Source organism: Bolinopsis microptera, chromosome 3 (assembly GCF_026151205.1).
Source record: "Bolinopsis microptera isolate Bmic1 chromosome 3, MBARI_Bmic_1.0, whole genome shotgun sequence".
NCBI classification, from domain to species: domain Eukaryota; kingdom Metazoa; phylum Ctenophora; class Tentaculata; order Lobata; family Bolinopsidae; genus Bolinopsis; species Bolinopsis microptera.
The window spans coordinates 13870118-13895408 of NC_087074.1; the positions used below are offsets into that span (position 1 = coordinate 13870118).

General features: G+C 37.7%; 3 protein-coding genes across 10 annotated transcripts; 2 read left to right on the forward strand and 1 right to left on the reverse strand.

Annotated features, from left to right (window-relative positions):
- The first annotated feature begins 1394 nt into the window (after positions 1-1394).
- Positions 1395-2726, forward strand: LOC134812808 (tropomyosin-like). The gene is made up of 3 exons (XM_063820378.1): positions 1395-1519; positions 1922-2032; positions 2141-2726. Exons 1-3 carry the CDS (start codon positions 1400-1402, stop codon positions 2285-2287), a joined length of 378 nt encoding a protein of 125 aa, XP_063676448.1. The 5' UTR covers positions 1395-1399; the 3' UTR covers positions 2288-2726.
- Positions 2649-4677, reverse strand: LOC134812807 (sterile alpha motif domain-containing protein 15-like). Its single transcript, XM_063820377.1, has 4 exons — positions 4608-4677; positions 4059-4286; positions 3472-3570; positions 2649-2971 (listed from the first exon to the last, which is right to left on the reverse strand). The coding sequence occupies exons 1-4, from the start codon at positions 4608-4610 to the stop codon at positions 2810-2812; spliced, it is 492 nt and encodes a 163-aa protein (XP_063676447.1). The 5' UTR covers positions 4611-4677; the 3' UTR covers positions 2649-2809.
- A 351-nt stretch (positions 4678-5028) lies between these two features.
- Positions 5029-25059, forward strand: LOC134812466 (caldesmon-like). 8 transcript variants are annotated; one of them, XM_063819910.1, is made up of 10 exons: positions 5144-5211; positions 5627-5684; positions 7981-8109; positions 21110-21252; positions 21444-21616; positions 21753-21879; positions 22413-22550; positions 23269-23477; positions 23600-23774; positions 23920-25059. In XM_063819910.1, the coding sequence occupies exons 1-10, from the start codon at positions 5179-5181 to the stop codon at positions 24904-24906; spliced, it is 2172 nt and encodes a 723-aa protein (XP_063675980.1). In that variant the 5' UTR covers positions 5144-5178; the 3' UTR covers positions 24907-25059. The 8 variants fall into 8 exon arrangements, with proteins under 8 accessions (XP_063675985.1, XP_063675980.1, XP_063675984.1 ...); XM_063819915.1 differs by lacking the exons at positions 5144-5211; positions 5627-5684 and adding an exon at positions 5029-5120; XM_063819914.1 differs by lacking the exon at positions 5144-5211 and having other exon boundaries at positions 5664-5684; positions 7898-8109.
- The last annotated feature ends 232 nt before the right edge of the window (positions 25060-25291 follow it).

Below are 25291 nucleotides of genomic sequence, written 5' to 3' on the forward strand. Positions count from 1 at the left end.
GTAAAAGTGTCAAATTGCAGGGCTCCCTACACCCGGTATCAAGTTGGGTACGGTACGTTAGTAATGTAACATCTTTACACTTTACAGTTTACCGTGATCTATACACGCAGTTCATCATGACACTTCAGTAGCGGTCCGCGCACTACTCGGCCTGTCCTTTGCTAATGTGTATCCTAATTTATACGGAAGCACTACAAGGGTTAGGAATTAGGAACCCTATCTAGTCTCTATAGCTAACAACACTCTCTCGCTCTCTCCGCTCTCTCTCTCTCTCTCTCTCTCTCCGCCGGGCTCTATCAATGACTGCGTTTACGTGAGTGTGTGTGTAAAACTATCGCAGTGTAACCAGCTATTCTTGATGTGTTAAGAGTTGTCCAGTTCACACACCCTGCTATGTTGGTTGTAAAGTTCTGTAAACGCTCAGCTTCGTAATTTGTCCTTCACCTGTCACTGATAACACGTAAATCTGTTGTAATGCTTCAAATATTTTGAATCTTTTCGATGGGACATTCCTTATAAGTCTCGATTTGTGCGTTTTGTTAGGTGGCACGCTGGCGACCTTTAGTTTGTAATAATTAAGTTGACACTTTGCGTTTTGTATAGTTGCTCTTTGCAGCTATAGGTTTGGATAGAGCTTCGGTGTGCTGTGCAGTTTTCAAACCTATGACCACAGTATATTTCTGTATTTTATGCGGAATTTTATTCAGTTATGTATGTTTTTTGTTATGTATTCGATGGCATGCTGATCAGCTCCACATTAAATGCATAAAAATGTAATAGTATAGTGTACACTGTTTGTGAAGGAAGGAAAGAATGCAATTTACACAAACTCAGTTCAACAAACTGAGGTGTTTGCTAAGATCACCAACTCAGTTCAACAAACTGAAGTGTTTGTTACAATCACCAACTCAGTTCAACAAACTGAGGTGTATGTTACATTCACCAACTCAGTTCAACAAACTGAGGTGTTCGTTACAATCTGAATCACCAACTCAGTTCAACAAACTGAGGTGTTGCTAAGTCCTCACAAACTGAGTGATTGTTACAATCACCAGCTCAGTTCAACAAACTGAGGTGTTTGCTAACCAACTCAGTTCAACAAACTGAGGTGCATGTTACAATCACCAACTCAGTTCAACAAACTGAGGTGTTCGTTACAATCACCAACTCAGTTCAACAAACTGAGGTGTTTGTTACAATCACCAGCTCAGTTCAACAAACTGAGGTGTTTGTTACAATCACCAACTCAGTTCAACAAACTGAGGTGTTTGCTAAGATCACCAACTCAGTTCAACAAACTGAGATATTTGCTACAATCACCAACTCAACTCCAGCGCAGTAACATTCTTACAAAAGCACACTCAATAACACTTAAACTCTTGTTTAATAGAACATCAAGATGGCAGCGGAGATACTTAAAAAGAAGATCCAGGACCTGATGGCAGAGCGTGATGAAGCTCTGGAGAAAGGAGATGGTCTTGAGAACGATCTCAACGAAATGAAGGAGGAACTCCTCAAGGTAAGGAGCAGTTCTAGAAGTAAGGCAGTGGTTACTGTCTACTGATTACACTGCTACTGCTACTACTAGGTCGGAACTAATTGTAATCTACTGATTACACTTAACTGCATGGGTTTTTAAAATGGTCCTTACCGCATACATTTTAAAATGTTCAGTTTGCATATATCTTATTTCGATTGTTTAAAGTTTCTTATAAAGTTTAAAGTTTCCATCACCGAGTTTGCATGTTCAAGAATCATTATTTCCCGCAATCAGACAATGAATGAGTGTTAAAATTCCGATTAAATCCTTAAAACATTTGTAGAATATTTTCTTCGTCATCAGTACGGAGTACGGAGTACCTAATAAAGATATTATGATCTGCATGAATTTATTGCTACTGTCTAAAAATCAAAATAATAGGCTGAATTTGAAAAGAAAGAACTGGAGAGGAGATTTAGATTGACAGAAGATGAGTTAGATAACCAGAGCCAAGTTAGAAACGATCTGAAAAAGAAGAGCATCAATCTCACGGTAAGTGTTGGGTTAGATGAAGATCTGGATTCAACTAGATTGACGCAGACTTTATATTAGTATCAGTTGTTAATTGTTATCCAAAGACCCGACTATTTTGTCTCCCAGGTGGAAGATGAACGTATAAAGGACGATATGAAGAGTCAGGTGCAGTCAATAAACGAGATGGAAGAACTGATCCAACTGATCGACAGAAGGTACGAGGAATTGGAGTTGGACTACAACGAGACGATGGAGGACCTCAACGCTCTGTAGAGAGATAATCTAACATGTTCTGACGATTCCCCGAGTTGTGGCATTTCTATTTCTAACGTTATCTACTTGTCTGACTATTTATTGTGAATCTAGAGAATTTTATTGACACAGAACGCTACTGGATGGATTTCAGGTGATGAAATGAGGGTACTGCCGAATCACTTTTACACTAAAAACTGTGAAAACAATTGAATATGAGATTTTTGACTTGATGAAATTCGTTTTTCTTTAAAATTTAATTTGTAAGGTAATGAATGAAGTCCGAGTAACTTTGATTATGAGATAAGATTTTTTGAACTAACTTTGCTAATTCATTTTGAGCTTTTTGTAAGATTTTTAATTTTCGAACCATATAAACAACTTTTCTCCAATTCTGTACAAGTATAAAATTTCGTTATTATTTACATCAACAATGTACTATTTACAAAACTTTCATAAATTCTTTGTCTTGTTTGCACTCCACTTGAAGGAAATCTGAAGTCAATGCCTGAGTTCATCACGATATGGCTGTCAGCTAATACTTCATACTGGTAATGGTTCAAACTCTAGTGCATCTGAATGAGGGCCGAGAACTGCTTTAGTTTCGAGGAAGGTGGCTAAATGGTCCCTAGGTGGCAGATAGATGGTTCGTTTGGAGTCTGGTCCTTCAATTCCCAGGACGTCTCTGATAGCGCTGCAAATCGTCTGAAAATTTAAACTTTCTTTGTATCCAGGGCTTATTTGAATGCTTTGAATTTGCCACATAAAATGATCAAGGTGCAACTGGCAACAAAGCCTAAAGATTATCGATAGATTGAGTAGCACAGGCAAAGGCAGATAAGTGCCCACAACAAGACAAATGCAGGCATAAACCAGTGGCATGGAGGGATTGCAATATTTGAATATTAGCAGTAATAATCATTACAAATTTCCAAATTTGCACCCTTTACACATAGAAACCACATTGGGTCCATACCTGCGGAAATAAATGCACAATACATGCACATTTCACATTACAGTAAACTATTTGACAAGATTAGATGCCTTAATAATCAAGATTGTTGAAATTATTGATGCACCTCCAATGGATCAAATGTGTCTTCAATCGATCAGCAAGAGATAAATGCTATACAGATACGCAAACAATTCTTGACAGTAAACTCGTCAGACATGCAAAGATTCACAGTTCATACAGACAATCTTACCTTGATATGATCAAAGTCTTGTATTCCAATTCTTGGTAGAGAATTGGCGTCCATGAGAATTAGTTTTCTGCCGTCTACAAAATTCTCAGTGAAACAACCCTGTAATTATTTCACTGATATGAATGAAATACTAGTGAGTGCATTTAGAACATAAATACTCGGACTCAAATGGTAGTATTATTAAGAAACTGTTTACACCATTAAAATATTCAAAACCCCTTAAAGAAATCAAGACATCCTAAAATGGTGATCAGTACAGATCAAGACAGCTAGAGTAAAAATTTGTTTCTCCAAGCAACTCTATCATCGGCTAATATCTTAAGCTTATTAAGATCATTCAAAGAGTTAAATTTTAAACCTCTACGGGTCAAATCATTCACAAATGGTAGTAGATAGTCTATTTCGATGACACAGCTCTAGCATGAATGCCGGAATACTTTATTGATAAATTACTAAATTTCAGGGTTACTAATAATAAAGAACGACATACTAAAAATATTGAGAAGTAAAAATAATAAAAATCCTTTATATTTAATGTAACTCTATTTATAAAAACTCTGAAATAGTTATTGTTTCCTGTTTATTACCTTGTACTGCCAAAAGCCAATATCTTCAACCCAGCTGGACACCTCATCAACGCTCCAATAGAAAGCATCAGGAACACAGGTACCAGAGGCTTTGACGGCTCCTTTCTTCGGTGGTTTGGTGGCTGTGAGTATGCTATCGTCGACTGAAACGGCACTGCCCTCGCCTTCGTTTGCACTAGGAACAAACACGGAGGCGGGCTTTGACTCGGCCTTTACTTCTTCTTCCATCTATTCGAATTGAAATTTGAATGCATTAAAAATTGACTGATACTCAAAACATTAACACCTTAAATACGTCACAACATTCGACTTGGTAATTATACAAAGCAAAAACTGAGTAATCTAACTAATAGTCAATCCAAACTTTGGGGAGGATGGAAACTGAAAATAACAATGATTTACTGTAGAAGACAATATTGTGAGTTGATATCAGCGGCCCTGATTGTTCTAAAACATATTATGAAAAAGCTTTCTGGGCACACAGGTGTAGTTTCATCCACTACATTCAATACCGAATAACATAAATAAGAAATATCAAGAATCGCCTACCATTCAATGCTCGGAAACACACAAAACGACGAATACAGTATACAAAATGTTCACAAATGTTGCAGCGCGCGCGCTCAACAAGTAAAATATTAACTGACAATATACTCTCTACAGAGTAGCACGTTGCCATAGCAACGCGCACAAATAATATGTCTTGCCTTTATTTACTTGCATACGTTTGATCTGTTCGTTACGGTTGACGGTCTGACGTCTACCGTCGCTGTTGTATCGTCGCTCGACCACATGTGACATGAGCACTATTAACATCTTGCTTATGTAATCGATGCTCGAAATTTACAAGGACTGATTAGGTCATGCTTGATTATATTCCATTTCGACCCCATTTACTGTAGAGGGCAGAGGCATAATCTTCAAATGTGTGCTTAGATTAGTGCTGAAAATCTGATCGTCAAAATCTTTCCGTTGATAACACGTTGCTTTGCACTTTTCTGACCAGGCTAAACATGGCTAAAGCTCGCTTTGCTGCAATGTATAAACTCTATAATCGCAATCGTAAGACTGATTCATTTGTACCATAACCAAAGCCCGACCCTTATATAGAATAATCGCTATGATATTACAGCATTGTCAGAATGGATATCAGGTTTGAAGTTTGTTTTCCGTGCCTCCTTAGCTTATGTCTCTGTGTACTTTGTTTATGTGAACAGTGAATGCATTTTCCCCGATATCTTATTAATTTAATAAATAAATGTGATTCAATTTATTGGTCACAAATATAGCAATTATTAATACTTACATTGTCGTATATAAGGATTTAAGTTAAACTTCATTATTTATTTACGCCAAAATTGTGACCCTCCCCCATATATAATAATACATGACGGCTATGCTTCATTATCAGTCCCAAATTGGTTTCCTTAGCAACCCATAACATCCAAACAATATTTGTGCGTCGCATTAGCTGTTCCCGCAGCTGCGTAACATGATATGATAATCACTAGAGTAAGTCTCAAAAGGGTCCAAGTCCCTGCTTTCGTTCATAGTTACCTTTTGTTTAGTTGCTTGACAGCAAAACAGAAAATCATTGCCAGCCTACATCGGAATTCCAAAGAACTGGTAAGTGAATAGGTTATGTAATACAATACAATGCAATGATGATACATTTTATGTACTGTTTAAATTGTACACCCTGCAATTTAACTTGTAGGTAATTGAGTAATGACTTCCAGTTTCTATACAAATGATTGCCATAGCTGTTATCTATAATTGTTTTGTGGTATTTGACCGAGCTGTTTTGATTGCTCAACTGCTAGATTTTAATGCAATTGTTAGCCTATTTCATGTGTGTTAAATGATTAAATGTTCGTGATTTTCTGAAAAGATACAGGTATGAGGTATCGTAGTCAGTCCAGTCGAGATTAGATGTTTGCCGTCACATCGGCAAACAACGAGTTTAGTATATTTCTGCAAGGGGAAATTGTTGACCATAATAACAACACTATCCTTAAACGTATCTGTTTTACTGACAGGGCTAAGTAAGCGCTCATACTGAAGTTGTGCCCAGATAATGCGATATATTACAAGTTTCAAACTGTACAAGCTAAATTTTCGCTTATTTTGGGTTGTGCCGACCTTGTATTTTTCCCAGTACAGAGATAACTGCATGTATTATGGTACCTCCACAAATTTATGTTTTAATCTTCTTCAATCTATATTCTATTAACATGCATTATAATATCATTAACATCATGCATGACTCTTCAAAAGCAAATCTCACCGCTTAATCAAAGATGTCATTGAATTCTTCATTGAAATATTGATTAAAAGTTAATACTTTTTAAGAAATTCATAGGCATCCGATGGAAACTCATATAATAATCACGTTGCGGTCATCATTTTCACAATTTCATTACTCCACTCAGAACCACAAAGCATGACATGAGCAATGATAATAATGACAATGAAAAGTGAGAATAATAAAAGACTCTGACATGAGTCTTATCAGTCTGCCTCTCCTGTTAAGCTCGCAAAGATCACACAGACCACAGTCGCACAGACCTCACTCTCACAGATCACACTCGCACAGTTCACGTCACTCACTCTACCTCACTGCTACACACTCTTCTCTTTACGGTAAGACAATGTTACATTTATAACCTGCAATCGGAAAAATATATTGGTATATAATGAGTTTTTACCAGCAACTTGTCACAAAGATTACTTTTCATTTCGCTGGGTAGATTTATCCTTCTCGTCTACAAGGTGTTCATGAGTTTCCTACGAAATGCCGATCAATGTAGCCACTTTTTTCAAATGTTTGCCCTGTTTGCAGACCACCTCACTTAGATACAGTGTAGCAACATTGACTACAACACCTTGGGCCCAAAATGTTTTGCCTTCAATACCTCTAGAGTCATTTGAGCTCTCGAGTTCGTGCTAGTTTTAAAGGCCTATGATTAGGATAAGTGTCCAATTTTCCTTTTTTTAAAGTATAAAAATGAATTCTATTAATAATGGCATTTTATTCCTTGACAAACCATTAGCCTTGTCAGGCCTTCATCGCATTGCGTGTCACCATGACTATGGCAGTGTTCCATCCCAATATTGTCTTTGATTTGCCGGCACATTCTCAGACTATTTCACTGAAGTATTATGATAAGCACTCTGACCCCCTCTACTCTAGAAATACCTAGAGAAAAGATAGGGACACGTCAGTACAAACTTCATCTTGTAATGACAGTAGCCCTCAAATGTGGCATTACGGCAATCAAACTATCACTATTCGAGCATTTTGACAACGTTTGCACACTGAAAGATTAGAACAGTGTTATAGATTGTGTTGAAGCGATATTGAATACATGACAAGAATGTTCGGGATTTAGATTAGGTGGCATCTTGGCAATTATTCACAGCACAATCTAGATTAAATTTGTGTGCACGGAGTATTGAGACCGGAGTGCATGTTTTACTTTTATTGAGTTCTGTGATCTTTCCATTCGTTCTTCTGCCAGATGGGAAACTCCTCCCACGATGTTTTGAAGTTTATTTGTAAGTTTCATGAGACATATCCTGAATTTTTGCCAGAGGTTGTTTAGGAGCATGCTTTCTAATTAAGTGTGACCGTATTTTTATAGTCTTTTTCAGTAAAATCTCACAAGATCGTCTTTTGAATGTATCTCAACTACATTTTCTTTCCTTAAATCCATCCCTTGATTATCTTCAAAACACAATTTGATCATAGAAATATGAAGTATGTACTATGTACCTCTAAACTAGTAACTGGTATGATCTTTTGCATGCCTGTGTCCTTAAACCCTGCCCATCGCTAGATAGTATGGGGCAGAGGGAACACTCAAGATGACAGATTTACAAGACGATTATGACGACGATTTTTACGAAGACGATTTCACAGATGACGACGAGGACGGAAGGGGGAGCAGCAAGTTGCTAGAGACCTCAAAATCGATCGTCGTTCCAAAACTACCGCCAAAACGAACTAAAGCTTTTACAAACCAGACCAGTGTCAACACCCACAGATCAGGTGAGATTTTAAAAAATAAATCTTTATATTTAATATTGTGTACGATTGTTTTTTCACATCCCTGGTTACGTGAATGATAAATGTTTTTCTCACAATATCTTATAGTTATGAAAAGGTTGATCGTGATTAAAGTAGACAGACCTCGATCTAAACAATGTTTTTTTTAAGAATAAAAGTGGATTATGAAAGTAAAAAATCGACTAAAATCTACAATCTACATATTTATATATCGGTGCACCGTACTCTTTTAAGAGTGTGGGTCTTTACTAGTTTACTAATTATGCTTAGCAAAGGATGCCGATACATAGAGTTTTAACAGAATTCAATCAAACTCCGCACAAATTTGATAGTGAATCATTGCGTCTGGCGTCATGATTCATGGATTGCAAGGAATGCATGATATGTGTGTATCTCGTCATAACAGTTAGCTACCGTTTTGTGTAGTTTTGTGACTTATTTATGAATAGGTTTTAATCCTTATAATCAAATAAAATCCTAAATTGATGACTTAAATTTCGTGAGCCACACCATTTAAATTATATCATGACGATTGCGACGAAATTCGACCTTATAATCTTAGATAATTCGACATAAGAAAATCGCTCTAACATGAAACATGATAAACCTTGTTGCGGTGGTAGAGTCGTTAAAGGTGTATGAAAAGAAACTTAGCTGCGAAAAATGTCTATGTACTTTATACATTGTACGAGAACGACTTACGACACACAGCATAAGCCAATAAAGGTTACAGGTAACCTTATATTACCCCAAAGTCGAGCTATTAATCCTAATAACACCTTCGCGTGTTAAAGTGAGTTATGTGATCGTTTCCACTCTTTTAGGAAACTTCCGCCCTTGTGTCATCCGCCCTCGTGTCTCACATATCACACATAATTGATGTGACATGTGACATCATTATATCAAGCAGCTAACTTTACTCGACTAACTACCTGATCTTGAGGTGACGTACAATACATATTTTTTCGTAGGATAATTAATCAAATTTATTGAATACTGAATACATAACTAATAGTTTACCTTACTCGGGATTATTACGACGGGTTTATTAACGACCGGTTAAAATATGGTTCGGGAAAAATATGGCGAAATTGCTCAAAACCCACCACATTTTCCCGGTCGCCATTTTACCGGTGTCCAACCTTTCAATTTTAGATTCAAAAATTTTGTCTCAGATGTAAATTTCCTTATTAGAGATAAGCAAGTTTAGAAATTTTCGCTTTGCTAAAACTTGTGAAACAAGTCGAATTATCAATAATTGTTGAAAGTAGACAGAAATAATGACTCGTGGTTAATCAAACTAGATGGAAAATAATTTTTAACATTTGAAGCGTAGCCGTAACAACCAGATCGATATTAAGATAAAGGGAGAGCTGTTTAGTCTTCCAATAAGTTGTAATCATCTTCGTTATCTTCATCTGGATCATCTTGATACATGTTTCGTATCCCAATATCAGAGATAATATTTTTCCGCCTTCGCGCGCGAAAAGTGGCATGCAACGTATGTCAAGGATCATCCATTTCATCAGTTTTAATTAATTCAAGTTTTAATTTAACTGTTACTTTTACTTTGAGCCCTATTTCATTATGTAGAGATAGTCAATACCTAAGAAATTAAAAATTGGCCTATTTAAATCAAATTTGACAATATAAGGACAATATAAGGATGATATGACAAGAATTGGGCAAAAAGGTGAATTTTTTGCAATTTTAGCCAAATGAAGTCGAAAAACCTACAACAAGTGTCCCAATAGTCTTCTTTAGTGAATATAAGACAACGATTAAAATATGAGCACCCATACCCCTTGGGAACCCTAAAAGCTGAGTAGGCGGGTTTATTAACGACCGGTGAAAATGTGGTTCGGGAAAAATATGGCGAAATTACCCTAAACCCACCACTTTATCCCGGTCATAATAATCCCGAGTAAGGTACTCATTTTAAGAAGATTTACTTTTCAGATAAACTGTTTGCCAGAGCTTAAAATCCCGAGTGCATCGCCCAAAGCCCTCTGTTCAAGAGTATAATAATAGGGGGGCCTGGAAGTCGTGCAGCCGTTTTTTCCCGCTTAATAAATAACCCCGGCACAGTTTCTATAATCCCCTCCCGCTCTGGTAATTGGTCCAACTATTTTGGTTCGTTTCATCCGAATTTCATCCGCGCACTGTCGGGTGTTTTGGTGACGTTTATCACGTGACTTACTACTACGACGCACATTGGTCAAAAATGTCACGTGACCCATGAGTTAACGTAAGAACTATAAATATACTCGATCATCTACGTATCAGTTGAATTACAGGCGCTGACATAGCTCCAGCACACTACTTACATTACTTGGACTCTTACATTACTTGGACCAGAACTTGTCTTGACGGTTACATTTGTCGTAGCAATTGCACTGTTTGATATGAGCCATGTATGTATTATAGTCGTCTACTTTGATGAACTTTATGACACGATACCGACTCCACCTTTTTTCACTTGCCAGGCTTAACTCGACGCTCTTTATTGATATTCATTCAAGTTTCAACGTTCGGATTGAGGAACTATGTTTACTATGTATACATCATAAATAGAACGCATACTATACGTCCCAATTCCATTTCATATTTTCCATACTGATCTAATATAACTAGAATGAAAGGTAAATATTAAAACGAATTAGCCCTAGCACTTACAACTTAGCAACATCCCGGAGGAGTTTATAACACAAACACACGGCATGCTTAATATAAGGTTATATAATTTTTTTTTTTTTTTCTTTGTGTTATAAACTCCTCCGGGATGTTGCTAAGTTGTAAGTGGCACTTAATATATAATATATATTAAGGTTATATATTAAGGTTATATATTAAGGTTATATATTAAGGTTATATATTAAGGTTTATATATTAAGGTTATATTAAGGTTATATTAAGGTTATATTAAGGTTATATTAAGATTATTATATTAAAATAACCCCTCGTGCTAAAGCACGTCGGCGTTATATTCATTACAATCCCTTTGCCCTTGTTATGTGCTTGAACGCACTCGGAATTATTATCAACTTTTTTATTATTATATTTAAATATAATCCCTATGGTTTGTGCGTGCCGGCGTTATGTATGTTATATATTCTTCAAATGTTGTGCCTATTCTGTAAACGGCTGCCGGACAGTTGCGCCCAATCTAGATCTAGCTACCATGGGAAGATGACAAATCAAAACCAATTAAAAAACTGCTTGATCAGATACGACAGTTGCGCCCAATCAATATTGAAATCCCCCAATCAATCTTGAAGTCTTGTTTGTGAGCTTAAGTTCATGTAGCCTTAGAGCAAAATTATACTTGTAGACTTGGTAATCGCACTTTATAGTGACAGGACTACATAGTGACAAGCACTTTATAAAGACAGCTGATCTTTGTCACCATATAGCGTGCAAAACGCATTTTATAGTGACAGCACCATATAGTGACAAGTTTATCTTATATAGACTTTTCCTTACTTTTCTTTAATTCTACTTGACACTGTTCCGTAGTCCAGCTTCGTAATCACAAAGGACGGTGTCTGGCTGGAAAGGTCCAAAGCGATCCAGTTCTTCCAGTAGGTTTGTGTAGTGTTCTTGTCGCTTTCCAGGGAGAAGACCAAACGCCATCTAGGAAGTCTGTAGTTGTCTGGGGTGATTCCATGTACTGTAAGGAGTTGGGTGAATAGGTTGGGTGCCACCTTAAAAGTTCCATCAATGACGAGATTGGCACATGAGCCAAGGACGTCAACGTTGGAGGGTGTTCAGACTAACAGGTAGGATCTCTGCAGTGAGGAGGAGTATCCGGAATCCCAGAGAAGAAGGGGATCGCCAGTCGCAGTGTTAAGGTATGAAGGGGGAATTGACAGGAACTCGAGGGAGGTGGGGTTGGTTGGTTGTCTGTTCGCAGCAGCTCGTGCTTTTCGCACCATCTTCGAGAGGCTGCTGGTCTGACATCCAAAGTTAGCTCTGCATTCGAAGTCCAGTCCTGAAAGAACTTCAGCAACGATCCGTTTAGTTGATGTGTCCGATGTCGCTGCACGTTCCTTCATCGTCTTCTTAGAGCGATGGACCAATATCTCTGCTCTTTGTTCATCGTGGTTGTGGTTCGGAGTTTTTTACTGTCTGTTCATGAAGCACCAGTCGAGCCAGACAGCCAGGAACAACACAGGTCCAGTAGGTCTTCGTGACTCCATCAGTTCCGTTCCTCTTTCTGTTTAAGGTGTAGCGTTGACCATCCACGAGAGCGTTGTCCTTTCCTCGTTTACCAGTAGTGTATTCAACAGAGGGAATAGCCATGATTGATATAGCTTCTCCTTCATTGGGCCTTATATATACGAGTACCACCACATATTAACGAGCTCCAACGAGCTCCAACAAGTACTCATGTTTCCACATGAGTACTTGGGTCACATCCTTTCCACAGCTTGCCATAAAATAGTGATTCCTATGCTTAATATTGTACTTAGTGCCAGCTCTAGGAACAACGATTTTCCAGGCGAAGATAATTCTGCTCAAAGTAATTCACAATTCTTACAAACTCAGGGTGAGTGCCAGCTACATGCTCGGACAGGGCCATAAATACCTGTTTGTGGAAGATTGGTCGCATGTATGCATCAGACAAGACGAATCAGATCACGTCACTGATCGGGAACCTGTTATATTAAAGGCCTGTTAAGGTGTTGGAAATGGGCGCAACTGTCGGCAGGCCCTGCAAACATAAACAGAACCTCACTAATCTCAATTAGATAATGTCATCACAGTCTGGGCCTACGCAAGAGAATAGAGGAAACTGTTGGTAAGAAGATTTTGGAAGAATATTGTCAAAAGAGATGGAAAATTCAGGAGCAATAATATTTCCTCCAATACCAGCCTCAAAGTTTATAGATAAGCTCCCAGAAGATGTATGTTTAGACGGGGCGAATCTAAATGAAAAGGAACATCAGGATGCATATGAAGCGGAGGTAAAACTGTTTAGAAGGTTGGAGGAGGCGCAGGGAAACAATCTAGTAATTCACCAATTAGATTATACTCATGAACAATATTGTGCGTTTCTTCCACAACATCAATGCGACAAAAATAACTGCAAGAAAGGACCAGTGCCTCATTTGTGTCACAAACTTCCAAAAGAACTTGAAGGAGAATGTGATTTTATCGTCATTGGAGATAATTTTGTAGTAGTGTTTGAGGTCAAGGGTCTTTCTCTTCAAAACACAGAATTGGACACTGAGAAGTTCAAGGGTTGTTGTGAGAGTGCAGTAATACAAAGGAAGAGGCTGAGGAACCTTGTGAAATCCATAGATCCTTAGGTGATGATGTATGAGTTTACAATATTCCCTAACATTAGTAAGGAAGAGGTGGGACAAGATACACTTTACCTGTATGACGAAACAATATTGTTCAGTGAGCATCTAGATGATATGAATTGGATGCTTGACTGGTTTGAGACGGAGAATGTTTCAAGGAAACCCGAGATATCCAGCAACATAGTTAGACGCTGTTTACTAGGCCTGTGGTGGATTAACCAGGACAACAATTATAATAAGTTAACAGAATGTACCCTCTCCAAATGTGTAAAAGATATAGATGATAAACTCAGGAGAGCACTTGTGACAAGGAAATCGGTTGACGACGCAGAACCGAAGAAAAAAGGAAAGATGAGGAAGAAATATCCTCAGAACCCTAGGATGATCGAAGCACCGGATCTCTTCAAGATCATCTCAACATAAATTGCCTGACGCAATACCAGCTGGATGTATTCAATTGTGATGAGAGATTTCTTTGGGTGGAGGGTCCAGCAGGATCAGGCAAGACCATCGTGATGTTAGGTAAGATAATCCACCTAGCTCTCAAAACCCCACCAGAGAAGAGGATACTTTTGATTTGTGCAGGACATAACCACAATCCAGCACCACAACGTCACCTGAAACTTCTCGATAGCATCGAAGACATTACATGTGAGATGATAACATACGATTACAGTGAAGAAGACGGTAATATCAGTGATAATGTGGATGAAGCATCCATATTATTATCACAAAAACTGTCCTATAGTACCAGTAAAATCGTAATACTGATTATAACTAAAGCTTTAGTAAAAAGAGTGCAAGGTTATATTTCGAGGTTTCATCACGTATTTGTTGACGATTATCAGTCACTCGCTGATCGTATCAACTTAGATTGTGATCTATCGACTAATTTAGAGAAACATTTCATATCTGAAGGATTACTTCCGGTGGTGAAAAACAGAGATGCAAATAGCACTAGTATCTGGATATTGTGCGATGAAGCACAATCAATGCTTGAATATGCTATATATCTAACAAATTATCCACTTCCGGTTAGAGATCTTGTGGAAGAATTCGGAAGCTATCTTGTAAACTCAACATTATCAGTCTGTCTCAGGAACACATACGAAATATCGACGGTGTTATCAATCATCAGAGAGCACTTCAAGAATATAAAGTGTATTAATTGGAATAGGATCCGGCCAATAGCTCGTTTGCCTCAACAAGAGAGGGGACATTTCCTTCTCGCAACCAAACCCACCATCTATCTACTAAAAGATGATACACCGTATTCGTGGACAGACATTTTGACCAGAGAGTTGGAGATACTAAAAGGATCTGAGAGTTGTCTAAACAACAATGATATCGCAGTGGTAATTAATGCCAATACTAAACACTCTAAGTATGTGGTACATACTGTTAACAGTGTGGAATTGTGGAAATGGAATAAGGCAGATGATATGATTACAGTGCAGGCTCCCTCGGATTGTATGTCAGCAGAGTGGCCAGCTGTTATCTATATCTGTAGATACGAGTTAATTAACAGAAAATCTATACTACCAGATAAGAGTGAGAAAGATTTGACGCTCAGTAACACTATTCCATTCCTTTACTTGGCAATATCCAGAGCTAGAGTATACTCAACAGTGATCCTGTATAATTATACACCTGATTCTTGTGAAGATCCAGATGAACTGTTAGATGAACTGAAAGAGGGACGTGACGTATGTAGGATAATAGAAGTAGAACCCCCTTGAAACTCCGGGTGTTTTAAATATAATATTGATCGAACAAATATTACCACAAATAATGCAAAATATTTTATCAAATTAAGAAGCTAGATCGTCTAGTGCTAAAAACATTATTGAGATCTTGTAATCTTTATAGATTGTTGTGATATAGCAGTGAAGAACTGAAATAGCGTCGTGATTGATACAATTAAATTATGATAAGGTATAACTATTAACTATTACTATACAGTGACATTCCATGTAACATTGCTAATTTGGTTTTTGTTGTTGATATCTTATCCAGATTAAAGTTCAATAATATTATATTCTCTAACGTTCAATTTCTTATTTTCAAATAAAGATTATCTGTTGAGTATGTTGTATGATTATGAGTGTTGCGTGATTTTGTTCACATTCGGTGGTTACAGTATTAAAATATACTGTTTTCCTATAAAGTTCTATATTTATATAAACAGTATTTTATTTCTCTTATGTGATAATTAACTAAGGCGGTAGAGCCCATAATTGATAAATTCAGTCTTTAACCCCACTTTCTACTTATCTTCTCGTCGTAAACTACAACCCTTCTCTTTATCAAAATCTATGTTATGTTAAAATGTTATGTTAAAATCTATGTTATTGGTGATTTTAATCTCCCCCATACAGACTGGCTATCTTCATCCAGTACCGTACCTATTGAGCAATCCTTCATAGATTCTTTCAGTGATCTTTCTCTCTCCCAGTTGATCACATCACCCACCCATAAAAGTGGTAATACATTAGACATTCTTCTCAGTAATTATGATAACACAATCGATAACTTGAATGTCTGTGATCCTCATTCCGTGTGCAAATCTGATCATTTTCCTGTCACTTTTTCAATTAAAAGCTCCTTTTCCCGCAAGAAAACTCCTAAACGTAAAATCTATAATTATAAGAAAGCAAACTGGGACATGATTAATCGTGAATTATGCTCGATTAATTGGCAAGTCCTAGAATGCCTAGATCCTGATTCGTCTTGGAAGTTAGTTAAAGACTGCATTATGAATTTAGTTGATATACATATTCCTAAAGTAACTATTAAATCAGAGTTTCAACCCCCGTGGTTCGATAGTGAACTTTTTTCTTCATGCCGTAAAAAAGATAGACTCAGAGCTAAATTTAAAATTTCTGGTTCTATTTCTGATGAGTTAAAGTTTGTTACTAGCCGTAAAGATTTTAAGAGGCTTTCATCAGCCAAAATAAGAGACAATCTTTTCAATAGTGATGATCCAGCGCTTATAACTAAGAAGTTTTGGTCACATGTTAAGTATAAATCTAACTCCTGCCGTATTCCTAATTGTGTTAGTTATTCTGGACAGCTTCGGTTCAAACCCAAAGCTCAAGCTGAACTTTTCAATTCTTTCTTTTATAACCAGTTTTCGGATCCTTCACTTTATGACACTGACATCTCCTATGTCAATGATGTTGATTTTGATATTGACTTCGATCATCGGGATGTTCGTAAGCTTCTTTCAAATATTAATTCAAATAAAGCCCAGGGACCAGATGGCATACACGGTAAAATTCTCAAAAATTGTTCCGTAGGTTTAGCTTACCCTCTAACATGCATTTTTCGTGGATCTTACAACAGCGGTTACATTCCACAAGAATGGAAACTTGCAAATGTTGTCCCAATATTTAAGAAAGGTAAGAAAAGTGAGGTTGAAAACTATAGACCAATATCCCTTACTTGTTTAGTCATGAAAGTTTTTGAGCGCATTGTTAAACGTAAACTGCTTTCTTTGACAAGTACCCTTCTTGATCCCAGGCAGCATGGTTTTCTAGAGCACAAGTCATGCACAACCAATATGGTTGACTTTTGTGATAGCCTGGCATTGTCTCTTAACGAAAACATTATCAATCATGTTGTGTATTTTGATTTTGCTAAGGCATTTGATTCTGTAAATCATGATATCCTTCTTCATAAGCTAAAGACCTTATATAACATTGATGGTACACTTCTCAAATTTCTTACCAATTACCTTCAAGGCCGTTACCAAAGAGTGGTTATTGGTAATGAGATGTCATCTACCCTCTCAGTTAATTCTGGTGTCCCCCAGGGCTCTATTCTTGGTCCCTTACTTTTTGTATTGTTTATCAATGATATTCCTCTTGGCCTTTCGGATAATACTGATATTGTTTTGTATGCCGATGATACAAAAATCTGGCGTAAAATACATTCATCTTCTGATAATACTAATTTACAAATGGATATAGACTATCTCTCTGACTGGGCACTAAGAAACAAAATGCGATTCCATCCAGCAAAATGTAAAGTGCTTATTGTTTCAGGAAAACCATCTTTATCTCCTCCATTCGCATATAATCTTGATGGCTCTCCTCTTGTGTATGTAGAGTTAGAAAAAGATCTTGGAGTCGATGTTACTCCTAAGCTAAGTTGGAATAGTCAGTGCGACAGAATTTATACTAAGGCCTGCCAACAACTTGGTATGGTCAGAAGAGATGGCCATATTGTCATTGATCAGAAACGTCGCCGGGCGCTTTACCTCTCCCTGGTTCGTAGCCAATTCGAAAATTGTTCCATAATCTGGCGCCCTTGTAATAAATCACTTAGTGATAAATTAGAAAGTCTCCAAAAGAGAGCTATTAAATGGATTCTGTCTGAAGAGGGCCGCAGTTATCCACCTGAGCAATATGTCAAAAAGTGCAAGCTTGTCGACATTCTCCCTTTGTCTCAAAAGTTTGACTTGAATGATCTTATTTTTTTCCACAAAGTTCTTAACAATTTAATTCCTGTATCGCTGCCTCACTATCTCTCTTTATATCAGGGCACTTCTCGACTAAGACGTTGCCACCTCGACAGTCTGTCTATTGTGTCATCAATTTTACCTAAGTTAAGTCAGAATTCACACACCACATGTACCTCAAATAGCCCACTGGCAAAATCATTTTTCTACAGAACCCATATACTGTGGAATGGACTCCCTTTACAGGTAAGACAGATTGTGTCTACTAGTCTTTTCAAAGCTGAGGTCACTAAGCATCTATGGAAATGTTTATTGGATAGTGAAACAACAGTCTAGCCTAGTCTCTTTGCTCCCCATATTATTATTATTTTTGTTTTATTAATTTTTTAAAAATCTACCTTCCTATACTTTCAACATCATATCACACTTCACCCGCACACCTTCTCACACATTAATGACCATTTCAGACCTGTATCTAATGTATCTGGAATTTGACGTATTGAAATACAAATTTTGACTCTATATCCACAGTTATTCACCATGGATTTGTTTGTTATTAAATAGTTTTTCATAAATTTTTGGATTTAGATTAATTCGATGTAATGGGTCCAAGTTACTGCGGACATAGTTCACTATGTGTTTACCGTGTTTGGGTGCCCATCATATTTTACAGATGGGGGCGATATTTTGAACGATTCTATTTTATATTCATCTATTGCTGTACTCTGTAAAATTTGAAAAGTATTTAATAAAAAATCTTCAATTGTCCTGTAAGAGGGTCTGATATATCCGGAAAACATGACACGGCCGCTCCCTTGTAACTAAGGCTCGAAATATTCGTTTTATGTTCGCTTCAGTGTTGAAATGGTCAAAGTAATGTCACATTCCCAAACCCCAATGATACCGATATAATCTCCTGCCATATATTTTGTTATTCCATAGAGTTTCGGGAACTGTGTTAGTCTTAAAAAACGCCTAAAAATGCCGTCGGCCTGTAAAATTCCTTTGAAATTCCTGTAAAATTCGTAATCAAAATTCTGCAGACAACAAAATTACGATTGCTAGCCAGCGTGTGAACTTAATCTGTTCAATAACGTTTGTAACTGAATTTAATCATTCTGGTAACCACTTCAGACTTAACTCATATATTGTTTTTCATTAAATCACCCAAAACATCGTGGAATCCGTGGAATCCGGGTCTGAGAAGAGTCACGAGTTTATCAAAGGGTAAAACCTGATTAAATCTGAAATATATTTCCAGAACAAATTGGAGCTCCCCTTGTTTCCATGGGCTAAGCTGGTCCTACTCAGTATTCTACTATTTCATTATGGACTGTGTTCCACTTTCGTACTTTAAGTAAAATCGATTCAAAATATAAATACACTAGACTCTTACTAAGAAAACTATAATGTATGAGGATTTAAGAACACAGCTATTTGAAATGTATGGTATTTATAGCTTTACACAGCTACTGTATATTTTTGCTCATTACAACTGTTAGTTAGGTATCTCAATTTAACGACTTTTCCTGATTCCTATTCCCTAGATACTTCTTGGACTGCATACATGCCATCCCACATGTAATGTTGGCTCCGTATCAATAATTTAGTGAGACAGGTGCCTTCAATTTCCCTGATTGGGGAAAACACGTTATTTTTAGCTAATCTGGTCACAGCAATTTCTTTATTCGATAAGTCATCGAATTAGGCCGGATATATTCGATCAGTATAAGATATTTTCCCGAGTTCTAGCCGATGTAGGCCTCACTTTAAAGTTCAAGTTACATAAATTGAATATTTATTGTTGTTAGCATGCACAAGTTCATGGTCATTACGACAAATTCGTCAAGTAATGCCACTAGTTTTGGCTATTGATAATTTAGCTGAAATAATTCAGCTTGCTAATGTCTTTTTGTCATTAATAAGATCGGTCCTATGGTATGAGGCAATGAATCAATACTGGTCCCCTAATCCGATTTAGCGTGGTGCATACAACGGTTGCCATGACGATGTTTGTTGGTCTCCCATTCTAAATCTAGGCTGGTGTTAATGTTAGCCGGTGTGAATTAAGTTTGTTGCAATTTGTTTGAAACAGTTTCCATGTTAACGCTGAACAATGTTAACGTTATGGAGAATCAGGCCCCTCCCAAGACACAGGATATATCCAATTGGCCCCTCCTTGACAGTCGTGGCAATAGTTTAGACGAAGTCGGACGGCCTCAAAAGAAAGTCCCAGTAAAAGCAGAGAAAAATCACATCAAATGGAGGGAGAAAACCCCAGAAACGGAGGACGAGAGCTACCCAGCACCCATTCCTGTGGACGAGTTAGAATACTCGGACGAGGACGATTTAGATGGGGAAGAGGACGAGATGGAAGCTATAATCCAGAACAAGATAGGGAACGCAGAGCGGAACTACATGTACCCGGAACATGAGCCGGGGAAACATAACCCTGCTAAACCGCCCATGTTGAAGTTCAAAGCTAGCTTGTTTAGCAGGAACGTGTTGGTTGTTAACAAGGCGCTCAGAAAGTTCATGAACAAGGACAAGGAACCAGAGGACAATGAGGATAGTGAACAGGGTAAATTTTACTGCGCTTGTTTGGTATTTTATTAACCGTACCGTCACATTATCCACGGTAAGAAACGGCATTAAAATCGTTTTTTAAAAGCTAGAATTTTACAATTTTAACCGCCGAATCAGCTATTAGTCCTCGTGGTCACTGGTCATCTTCTGGACAGTTGTTAAGCATAGAATAAGAAAAACAATTCCACGTTCTCTTCTACTTAGCTCCTTGTGTTTTTTATCGTGCTTGCTCTTTTCTCGGACTAAGGAGCCACCTTAATAGTCAGTAAATCTGTAAAATTTTAACTGATATTTGTAGTTCTCAACTTAGTTTGCAAATTAGGTAACGTTTTTTTGTTGTACTCATAGTATGAATGATATAGTTATAGCTCTTTAATTGTATGTTACTTTGACGCCTCGAATTATACAGTTGTACACAGTTGCCTAATGTCTAAGTGCTTCTTACTTTATTGAGCAAACGATTACCACGTGGCTACGAACATGCAGAATCACGTACTCAAATTATCGAGGTGGCACAATCCTGAATCTGATTGCATAATAGCTAAATAGCGCGCTTAGGTGAAACAAAGGACACGTTTTGAGTGATTTGTGACACGTTACATATTTAAAACGTGATACATTGCAGATAAGAGAATGCCGAGACGGGTCGAGGGAAGGGTACAGTCCTCAAAGCGTCGTCAGCATATGAGTCTCCGGAACCAGTACTCGGAACTCTCCGTCAACTACGATGAGATACTCAAAGAAAACAAGCTCCTCAAGCAAATACAGGTATTATTGCACGTTTGTTGTTTAATAGCACATTCATCATCTTGAATTAGCAACACTAACAGTAATGATGTGTGGGCTTTTGTATTAGCTCGACCGACTACGAATTCTATTTTCTTCTGAACAATATGAATAGTGTTTTGTAAACTTAGCGTCTTAAAATAAGTCCAACAGTTAACAATTGGCTCCTTCAGAAACGACAAGAGAGGGAGTTGGACAAATATAATAACCCTGACGAGGACTTACCTCGGTTACTGGACGCAAATAACTATGAGATCGCTGGGTTAAAGGCAAAAAACAAACAGTTACTATTCGAAAAACGGGAACAGGATGACAAACTGAGACGGCAACATCAAGAAATCATATCGTGAGTGCCTTTCTTTTCAAATGTTACTTTATTTTTCGGAATATCGTGATTGAGTTATTCCATTATGTTTCTGGCTGTGCATTGTTGATTTTCGTCTTCTTTTTGACATTTCTCTCAATAAATAACACCCCTCCAGGCTAAAAGAACAGAACAAGAAAATGACGACTTTAGCAAACAACAGAAAACTTGGCGAGCGAGAAAAACTAGAGTTAGAGTTGACAACCGCCAGAGTCACGATCGCTCACCAGGAAAATAAAATACAGGTATTTCTTCGTGTGATAGTATTCAATTAATTAGCTAATTAGATGAAATGTAGCATGAAGCTGCAATCTGCATGCTTACCTCACGGCTTGTTGCCGTACGTCTTCATTTTGTTCGATCAAGTTACTTTGAAAGTTTTGACTCTGGCTTGTATTTACTTGCTGGATTTGAGATCTACTGGACAGTTTTATGGTTAGTTGGTCGAATGGTCGTCAAAAGTTACACCAGTTTTTTGTGATATTCACCTCAAGTACCTGGCTGGCCAATTAGACAAGATAACATATAATTTAATTTCGTAGGGAGTGATCCACGATTTATTCTTAAAATAGTTGCAAAACGGTGAAAGATATTTCATTTCTGTCAGGAGTTTCGTGAAGTTTCGTGAAGTTATTCCGAGGTCGCCATGACAACCATAGAAAACACAGCTGGTTCCCACACCAACCACTAGACTTAAATCAGTTAAATATAAGTTAAAATATCACACTGTACCGCTAGAAGTGTAAAAGTTCTGGAAACAATGATTTGTTATTTGCAGGATCTGACGAAAGCAGTAGAAATTTACAAGAAAGCGGCTGACAGGGAAGTTAAAGGTAACCAGTTACAGTTAAAGAAGGCTCAAAACAACCTAAGAGATCTTCAGGACGCTTACAACGAACTCTTCTTGAAATACAAGGTTTACTTTTTTTTCTAGGTTGTCTTATTAATCTTGAAATCCTGATAATATCTTCGATACGTTCGTGATTTTCATATGGTTACGACTATCCTCTGATATGATTCATATGATGTAAGCTCGTGATTTTGCGATCGATAATTTGCTTGATCAGCTTTGCTTGTTACATGTATTAGAACTATTTGTTTCGCCATTTTTAAATATCTGAATATTCTATTAGATTACCCGATTAACGGCAACTTTTTGTTGCTTTATTTCAGAAGTTGAATTGAATTTAAATTATCTTTTGTCTCACACTTAAAATATCTCCATAATCTCCAATAAAATATTTCGATCAAAATCATGAGTCTTTAACTTGGGCTGGAAGTTGTCTGAGCTCTGAATAAAAACAACGTGCAGGCAATGCCACCATTGCATGATGGGGTGTAGGTTGCTAGCTCTTAAACATGTTGTATTTGTTGCTTGGAGAGAAGTTCATCTTATCAACAGCTTCACATTATCAAGCTACAATTTATACACTGCGTGAAGTGATATGTTTAATATATAAGTCGTGAGATTCATTTGACTGCATTAAGTGTATCTAGGCTTTTAAAGATAGAGTCTAGACGATCATTTAAACATCAGGAATCTTCTCGTATTTACTGAGGGGGGAGTCTAGAGGTTATTAGCGTGTTATCATTATTAAAACATAATTATAAGATTATGACATGATGTATCCCAGGCAAAAGAGAAAGAGTTGGGTAACCAGAATATATACGCTCAAAGAGGCAGGATCAGCTCCAAACGTTCCAACTACAGACCGGGTCAATCAACACAGTCCAACCCTAACATGAACTTGTCCGTTAATAGTTACGTTTCTACTGCAACGCCGGTTGCTTTGCCTTTTGAGAAGAAAGAGGAAAAGTCTGTCAAATCAACTTCTGCTCTAAGGTATTTGCTATTTACTATGGTATAATTGCCCAGCCGAATCATTATGAAATTTTATCAAGACATCAAATGTTTTGTTGAATCTGGAACATTCTAACTTGGATTTGAAACTCGATTATTTTCAGTTCCTTAGAAAGACTAGAATCAGAGTTGGAGCTATTGAACCAGCGAACGGAATCTTTGGTTGATCTGGAAAAAGTTTTAGAGGAGGAGAAATCACCAGAACTTCCTGCCAAGTCACCTTCTCCCGTCGAGTCGCGTCCAAGGTCCCCCTCCACCCTGGCTTCAGATTCTGAAGACGTGAGTATAGCATGTCATTTCAGATACAATTTAGTCTCCGCTTTGTAACTATTTACAATTAGAAACGCATTGATCATATATATTTTTTGGGGTTGAGACTTCTTTACTGATGGATTAAATTATACATGATCTGTCTATATCTCAGGACTTGGACGAGGAAATAAGATCGCCAACGCCTCCTCCAAAACCGAGCAAAGTGGCAACACCAAAAGCCCCTAGCCCAGCTGATACAGAATTCACTCCACCCGACCCTTCTCCGGAATCCGAGCTACAGAATAGGATCCAAGAGGAAGCGAGACTCGCTCAAGAAGAAGAAAAGAGAAATCAGGCTGAAGCAGCAAGACTGGCTGAGGAAGCAACAAGAAGAGCTGAAGAAGCTGCTAGAAAGGCTGAAGAAGAAGCTCGTAAAGCAAGAGAAGCATCACGAAAAGCTGAGGAAGAGAAGAAAAGAGCGGAAGAGGCGAAGGCCGAGAAAGCTAGAGCAGCCGCGAAGAAAATTGAAGATGAAGAAGCTGCCAGCAAAGCAGAAGAACAGAGGCTCTTATTGGAACGTAAGGCGAAAGATGATGCTCTGAAAGAAAAACTTGCAGCCGTCAGAGCAAATGCAGGTGGTGACTTCATGTCCCAACTAAAAGCCAAGAAGGCTACCCCAGTTGTCTCCCCGGCTCAATCTGTGAAGTCAAATGCCGCGTCACCTCCTGCTCCGGCACCAATAGAGCGCACTGCACGGAAATCAGGATCCGGAGGTGAGCTCAGGAAAACCGCTGCTCTAAACAATGTTAACACTAACAGAAGGAAAAAGAGCTCTGACGACGACCTGACAGGAGGGTACCAACCCTCTTTCGCTACCTCCAAACCAGTTATTGGGAAGGCTGATCCTTTTGGGGTTGAAATAAACAATGGTAGTGAATATACCCCATCATTTTCTAACAATCAGAGAATTTCGAGGGAAAGTTCGAATAATAAGGGCTGGACACCAACCGGTCGGGCATCTACGAGCGAACGAAATGGACTATTTGAAGCTTCGCTCGATCACAAGCCGATCCTCAACAGGAGGGCCAGCAAATCGAAGAACGTGATCCCAGTTAAGACTTATGATCAAGACGATGATTTGGAGGAACTTATGCTGTAGATATTTTACCCTACAGTTGGTTATGAAAAACTTTTTTAGATGATGACAGCTGTTTTTCTAAAAGATTTTTCTAACTTGCTAAACCTAATTGTTAATACGTATTGTTGTTTATTAAGGTACCGTTTATTCAGAATCAAATTACCATGATTAAAATGAGTTTTTTTACTTCACAACAAATTTGGACAAATTCTATAATGTATCTACAAAGTTCAAGACACGTTCACGGGCTAACCGTTTACGAAGTAAACTGTATAGCACAATAGGCTAACCCCATTCTTTATCCATAATTTGATAATTGAGTCTATCTAAATTGATGCATACGGCATGGTTGTTGTACAGTGGCCGAAAATCGATTGAAGCCGTGCCTTGCCTACTACCGGATTAG

Coding starts and splice junctions, on each gene's coding strand:
- LOC134812808 (XM_063820378.1), top strand. CDS start 1,400: ATGGCAGCGGAGATACTTAAAAAGAAGATCCAGGACCTGATGGCAGAG. Junction 1,520..1,921: donor TGAAGGAGGAACTCCTCAAG/GTAAGGAGCAGT, acceptor TCAAAATAATAG/GCTGAATTTGAAAAGAAAGA. Junction 2,033..2,140: donor AGAAGAGCATCAATCTCACG/GTAAGTGTTGGG, acceptor TTTGTCTCCCAG/GTGGAAGATGAACGTATAAA.
- LOC134812807 (XM_063820377.1), bottom strand. Junction 3,571..4,058: donor TTGGCTTTTGGCAGTACAAG/GTAATAAACAGG, acceptor AAATAATTACAG/GGTTGTTTCACTGAGAATTT. Junction 2,972..3,471: donor AAGACTTTGATCATATCAAG/GTAAGATTGTCT, acceptor TTAAATTTTCAG/ACGATTTGCAGCGCTATCAG.
- LOC134812466 (XM_063819908.1), top strand. CDS start 19,999: ATGTTAACGCTGAACAATGTTAACGTTATGGAGAATCAGGCCCCTCCC. Junction 20,480..21,109: donor CAATGAGGATAGTGAACAGG/GTAAATTTTACT, acceptor GATACATTGCAG/ATAAGAGAATGCCGAGACGG. Junction 23,775..23,919: donor TGGCTTCAGATTCTGAAGAC/GTGAGTATAGCA, acceptor TCTATATCTCAG/GACTTGGACGAGGAAATAAG.